The following is a 7,099-nucleotide window of genomic DNA, read 5'->3' on the forward strand; positions in this document are numbered from 1 at the left end:
TTTTGACACAGATGACGTACCATTTGCCATGCAATCTTCTAAATGAATAAAACACCACCATAAACAGCATCAGTAATTTAAATTAAAAAACTCGAGATCCGTGCAGGAGTAACCTGCAGAAGGTGACTGTATCCTTGGCCAAAAGCATTGCCTCTCCCTGCCCAACACTCTCCTTGAGAAATCCAAGCAGCGTCTTAAAGGCTGTACTTCTACGCGTTCACGAGAAAGCATAATAGAGACTGCTACACGCTTGACTTTTCGTATTTCAAATAGAATTTCTTTAAGTAAATCGCTTTCGCTTAAATAGCCGTATGTAGCGCAGTAGAGTTCAATGCTGTACTAACAAAAAAGTCAAGTAGAGACTTGGACAATTCTGCTGGCTTTCTGAAAAGCGCATACAATCTGCAAAATAAAAGGCCAAGCTTCCAGCTAAAGAAGAGATTTTAAACAATTACCAAAGCAGGATAGTGATATCATAAAGGCAATTTCTGCGCTAGCTTGTTTTCTGAAACTCTCTTTGCCTCGGAACAGCTAGAACAGATAATAACTATTAGTAAATCAAACTCCTGCAATATCCAGCTGTGTCTCACGCATTTACATACAGATAGAATGGGTATATGTTTTTAATATGTATGCGATACGTACTTTTACCACAGCTGAAGTGCATGCTACAAAGGAGGAGGAGAATGGGAATGGAATCAGCATGAGATAATAAAGTGGCCTAGATAAAGTATTAGCCAGCGATTGATCTCAAACAGGGGATGTTGCTTCTCTCTGACCTGATTACTTACTATGCATAGATTCCATTAAATAGAGCTTAGAATGGAAAGCTGCTGAAAAATACCGTAAATACAGTCAGACCTACAGCTTCCTGAGCCCGACCAGCCCGCGGATGCCTGCCCGTACACACGGCACGAGGCAGGAGTTCAAACCTCACCTGTGCTGCCACGGCACGCTCATTAAATACACGTGCATGAAACGGTGCCAGAAAACTCCACGGTTTAAACCAAGACAGGAAGTTCAGGGGGAAGAAAAATAAAAAATAAATCTTGATACCAAAGGACTGATAGGCTTTTCCTTTTCCCTTTGGAAAATGAGAGAAGAGAGACAGATGAATAGGCTAAGATGTGTGGGCTTCTCTGGTGCTGAAACGGGAGTACGTTCAATTTAATCGACTGTATGCCTTTCTCTTCTTAAAGAGGGAACAAAGTGGAGACAAAAGAGCAGACACTGTAAGCACAAGGTTCAGGATAACCACCGGTGAACTATGAGGAGTGGTCCTTTCCCTGGATGGACAATTTTCCCATTGCTCAGTGAAATCATTGTTTTCCCTCCTGTGGAAAAAGTCTGTTAATTTAGAAGACTTTGAAACAATTAAATCGTTGACTGAGTACACAGAGAGAAACCAATGCGACATCTCATTTTGTGGATGGGTGTATGGAAGAATGGGTACAGTGACCAAGTATAAATATGTATGCCAGCTCTTACAGAAATCTGACGTTCGCTTGCACAAGAATATCTACGGTAGTGAAAAGCCTGACTTTATACAGGAATTTCATACAACCTTGGCTTTGGCCCTATTTTCTGACAAAATATGCATAGTGACTTTTATAAAAAAGGGCTCCCTAACATGATAGACGGGGTAAATCCATCCCTGATGTAACCCCGTGACTTCGCCGGAGTTGCCAATCTGGCACTCCAGGTATTGTTAGTCGGCTCTTAAAGTGCATTTAACAATTCACCGATTATCAGGAGAGTAGAAAAAGATTGACGTTCTGCTCCTTTCATTTTGCTTTCAGTCTTTAATTATACTAAACTGGTTACAAAATAGTGACTTCCAGTACGGTTAAGGTCCATAGGGGAGAAAGCCTGCACTCCACTGTTTTGTCTGAACCGAACAATTATCACATGTTACACCTTTCATCCTTGCTAGTATATTTCTTCTAAATAAAAAAAAATAAAATAAAAACCCCCCACAAAACCCAAAGAACAAGGTGAGATCCTGCTCTCATTTAAATCAACGCTGAGCTGACCTTGACAAGTCTGTGATTTCACTGATAGTACCTGCATCACTCAGGTAACAAGGAGATATCCATCAGAACTACAACAGAGGTTTCAGAAACCGACGGTGTGGAATTAGAAGGATGTTGTGGTGAGCAACTCTAGAATTGAGATGGGATTTTACAGCTTTTGTTCTGGTCCTGTTTTCCAAAAAAGTATGGTGATTTATACACACCTATGTACCTGTACACTGTGTGCATTACAGATACACTATGCTAATGTATGTATACGCGTACAAGTTTTGCAAATAAAGTGCTCCTTGACAAGACTGGGTAAGTGAAGGGCTTGACCGGCTGAGCAACCAGAGAGCTGTCAGCGAGTCTGTTACAGAAAAGCACGGGCTGCTCCGAGTCCATCGGCCCGGAGGAGGGAATTTAGGGCAGCTTACAGGGACAGTCGCATCGCAGGCAAGGACTGGGTCACTTCATTATTTCAGCAGCAGTCTACCTCCTGCTTTGGTACTTCTTGTTGCAAGTTCATTTGTAACTAAATAGAAAGTAACATGAGGGGAAAAACACATTAAACCAAAGATTTTGTTTAAAAAGTAGGAAGGCTGCTTTTTTTTTTTTTCCTGAGCCGCTATAATTTTAAAATTATTTTACAAAATACCCCCTTAAAAGGGGACTAGCACACTCCAGGGCACGTAGTTGTAAAGATAAATCTGCACACTTCCCTGGTACTGCAGGCACTCACCCTTTGGCCTCATTTTTATGACTCTACACCCTGGAGTGGTGTTATTGCTTACAAACATACATATATACTTATGGGGGTATGTGCGATCTGCAGATGTTTTATTTATAAGTGGCAGGCCTATTGCATCACTGAAACATGCATTTACAAACAGATATAGGTTTTATGAAACCCTATTCCGTTGTTTTAATAGCCAAGCTATCCAGCCATAGCATAATAGTGCACAAGGTAAATGTGTCTACATCTCTAGAACCTGTTCCAAGTTTTCTCAGATGTGACTAACTGCAAGAATTTTCCAACCATCAAAAGTTAATAAAAAAAGACAAAATGAGGCGGTGTGAGCTTTTCCTGCGAGACACACAGCACCGCAAAGCAGAGGAGCTCCGATAAACTTTAAGGCCTCCTTTCACCAAGGTATTTAACTTGCCTAACTTCAAATGTAGATCTACTGAAGTTAATACCCTTAAAATTAGATTCACAGTTAAATACTTTCCTAACCAGGATCTAAATTGAGACTAGTCTGGATTGTGAGATACCTGCCCCAGGGCACCTTCGGAGATTAGCCTTTAACTAGAGAATAGCTGCAACAGAAACACTTGTTCATTCTACTCGCAGTTCACAGCGTGTAAGCAAGAAATGAGATGATGCGAACGTGCTCCTCTCCTTTTAAAATTATTCCTAGGTATTTAATGTGCGGGAAATAAATGACGACGATTTTACATAAGCCTCCAAGTTACAGGAAACACAGCATATAAAGAAAAGTAATGAAACGCTTAAATGAGAGTCAGAAGGGACCACAGCTCTTACCTACAATGTAAGCTACTGCAAAGATTTGTAATAATTGGTTAATATAGTATGTTTTTAGCTGCTTAAAACCAGTCAAAACAGCACTCCTGCACAGCCACAAGGGACCAGCTTGAGAGCAGGTACCTCACTATTGCCTTAGTGAAAAAACTTGCAGGCAAAAGCAGCGCTCTCTGAGCTCAGATTCCAACACTGAGAGCCCTTCCGCCGACACACCAACGCTACGTATTAACTCTGTCTCCTGCAGCCAACCTATTTTCACTTTACATGACCAGAAATGAAAACAGTGGCTCCTGCATTTCATTAAAAAAACGCTATTCTGACCACATGCTCTGTTCTCAGTCTTCAGATTTTGAAAGGTTAAGACTGGCAAATTATGACGGAGTGACCTACATTCAGCTGTAATCCCTGGACATGCGAACTGAAAAAAAAAAGTGTGCATCAAAATGGTTTTGATTGAAACTTGATGCTGGCTACAAAAGTTCTGCATGAACCTCCCCAAATCACAGGTGAAGCTTTGGCCACAATGAAGGTAACAGCGAAATCAACTTCTGTGGAATCAGAATTCCACCTTCAGTTTATGTTGCTTACTGTAAATATAGAATTGCTGCACAATCCAGAAAGAGTTTAGATTTACAATTTTACATCCTAAAAAATGCAGAAAAAAATCCCAAACTTCTATGGATACATGAATAAAAATATAAATACATATTGAGGGGCTCTAAAGTTTCACTTACCATTAAATCTTCAGGTGCTGGCCTCTCCTTTGGTTGTTTTTTCATGCTGTGTGTCATAAAAAAAAAAAGAGTTCACGTATAAACACAGCTCATTTATTCTACTTGCTTAAATATTGAAGATATCCTCTTTTAACACCGAATTTCAATGTATTTCTTAGTCTTCATCATGTGCCAGTGGAAGACAGGGCTCCCTAACAGGGCCAAAACATTAATGGGTTTCCTCTTTCACTCCCATCCCTCCCTTATAGGATGTGGTGGTCTACACTGTTTGTAACCATGAAAACGGTGTAAATACGGAGATCATCGAAAATCAGTCAGCTCAGAAGGCAGGCAAGTTGATTCTCATTTTGCTGGGGCTTATTACGTAGCTTGATGCAAAGTATTATATAAAACAGGTGGGAAATTTCACTCTAACACTAAACAGCTTCAGGAGAACGCGCAATACCCTGGGGTTTCTACCTTCATTTTTTCACATTTATTTCCATTACACTGCAGGGTGATAGTTCATTACGCAGCGTTAACCTGTTTATAAGATCATGTTTCTCATCCAAATAGTCCTAGTTTTCTGTGCAACAGGTGCAATTAGCCACTGAAGGCTGTGCTTAGCTGCATGAAGGAACACAATAACGTGGCACAGAGGTGACCATCAGGAGCTGCCTACTGACTAATTGGATTACATCCAAACAGCCAGTGTTCATGGCGTAATTGGCATAAAGTCATAAAGTCCGATGTGCCGTTCACTCGACGTCTCCAATACTTACTGGGAACCGATCGCTTCAATAATAGATGGGTTCTTGTTATTTGCTTTTTTCCCCCCAATTGTAGCGCTTCCCGCTAAAAAGTACAGCCCATGCCACACCACACCTAAACCACGACGCGATCCGTGCCGCGAATCGGAGGAGGTATTGACGATACCATTCACCTTCCCTACAAATAACTACGAGCACCTCAGATAAGGCGGGCGTTAGCGAGCCGCCTGCCCAGGAGGCTGGGAGCCGTTCTAATCTGACAGTCCAAAGTAGCTGCGTCCCCGGGGAAAACGAGGCTATTAGCCACCATCAGTTATGCTTCGGTTTGACATCTGTGGAAATTTTAACACAGGTTATCCCTCCCTCTGCCTCAATGAGATGTTTTTTCTCTTTTTTTTAGACAGCCTGCCATTCGTTTTTTTGCAAGGATAAAAAGTGCAGGACCCCAGCACCACCAGTTACTTGCGCGGCAGAATCCTCCAAACAGCGTCGCTCTTTGTAAACTGAAACTATTGAGAACAGAGGCCTACGTTACACGAACTTTAATTATTTAGTTGCTTTAATTAACCGATAATCAGCCTGCTTTTCCTGTCTCTGTTATTTGTTACACCCTCTCTCAGTCCTGAGAGGTACCTTCTCCTACATTTTCCAAACCCAACGTTATCAGGGGCTGTGGCACACGTCGGAGAACCCGACGGCACCGTGAATCCCGACCCCGAGCCCCGTGTGGGGCCGGGGGCTTCCAGGAGGACCGAGCCCAGGGGCAGGACAGCCCTTGGCTGGGCGGGGGCACACATCGAGGTGGCTTCACGTGATTTAGCGCAGCTCAGCATCCAGCCCCCAGAGCGTCCACCGAAGGGATGGACACTTCTCCCACCAAACACTTACGAAATCTGAGCTTGTGTCTTCTGCCATATGTACCCTTAATATTTTTTTTTCGCCCATTACATAAATGGATGCCTTTTTTTTTTTTTTGAGGTGGGGGGAGGGTTAAAAAAAAAAAAGGTTTTCCCTTTCACTTTGTTCCTTTAGGATAGCTTACCCTCAAGATTTTTATTCTACTCACTCAAGAATGGTATTCTCTATTCTACAAACTCCTCCTCTCCCCAATTCTCCTTTAATTGAAAAGGTTTTTCAATGAACTAGCCAGTTTTAAGGGAAGAAAAAATACCCAGTGGTGTGTTTTAAAATACGACTCTCAGTAAAAATTACTTACTGAAAAGCCAATGAATTAATCAAGGCTGCTCGCCTTTCTAAATATTGAGGCAATTTTATAAGTAATATTTTTAAGAGCCCCGAATAACGATATTACACACGTGAGTCTTTGTGGCCTTCTTTACCCCCAGACGAATTCTTACGAGTCTCAACACATGAGACTGCACCCACGTTCAGGCCAGGTTTATTAAAAGAGAAAAGAAAAGAAAAAAAAAAAAAAGCAACACAACCCAAACCATACCCCCTTGTAAGTACTTTTACGACCCTTTGTGTAAATAACGTTTACATAATTTAAACAGTTTGCTTAGCTTTGCTGCCCCATCTGCCCAAGGCCCCCAAGTCCCTCTTCTCTCGGAAAGGATGCAAGGGAAGCCATAAGGTCTCGCCGAGCTGCGGAGTTAATGGCATGTATCATTTACATCGAGGGCATGGCATGTTTGCAAACCGAGCTTACCATTGAGTGATGAAGTGTACAAATGGCTCCGAGAACTCCCCGGCTGGAAGGACGGGCGATTCCTGGGATTGGATTGAAACAAGAAGCGGAGTCAGAAGGAGAGAAGATTTTTTTTTTTTTAATTTTTTTTTTTTTTTGAAAAGGAGAGTAATATAACACGGAGCGCAAAACAAAAAGGAAAAAAAAAAACGAACACAAGGATGCGACAAAGCCTCCTTTTCACACAGAGAATCTGAGGGAGAAAGGTACAAATTCTTCTGAGAATGTGTTATAAAACACTGAATTTCAACTAATGAGTATTACACAATGGGTAAAAACATGTGGAAAGACACTGAGGGGAGGTGAAAAAAGGACAATGATAGCCACAGGGTAAAAAGGAAGGTAGGGAA

General features: G+C 41.8%; 1 protein-coding gene across 1 annotated transcript in view; it reads right to left on the reverse strand.

Annotated features, from left to right (window-relative positions):
• The window catches only part of MAP2K5 (mitogen-activated protein kinase kinase 5), a gene marked incomplete at its 5' end in the record, with an annotated part of 80,992 nt that overhangs the window by 15,297 nt on the left and 58,596 nt on the right, over positions 1-7,099 (reverse strand). Inside the window, 2 exons of the mRNA XM_009875436.1 lie at positions 4,293-4,338; positions 6,711-6,772. Coding sequence (XP_009873738.1) covers positions 4,293-4,338; positions 6,711-6,772 — 108 coding nt within the window. The remainder of the gene's footprint in view (positions 1-4,292; positions 4,339-6,710; positions 6,773-7,099) is intronic.

The sequence above is a fragment of the Apaloderma vittatum genome, unplaced genomic scaffold, assembly GCF_000703405.1.
Source record: "Apaloderma vittatum isolate BGI_N311 unplaced genomic scaffold, ASM70340v1 scaffold3578, whole genome shotgun sequence".
NCBI lineage: Eukaryota > Metazoa > Chordata > Aves > Trogoniformes > Trogonidae > Apaloderma > Apaloderma vittatum.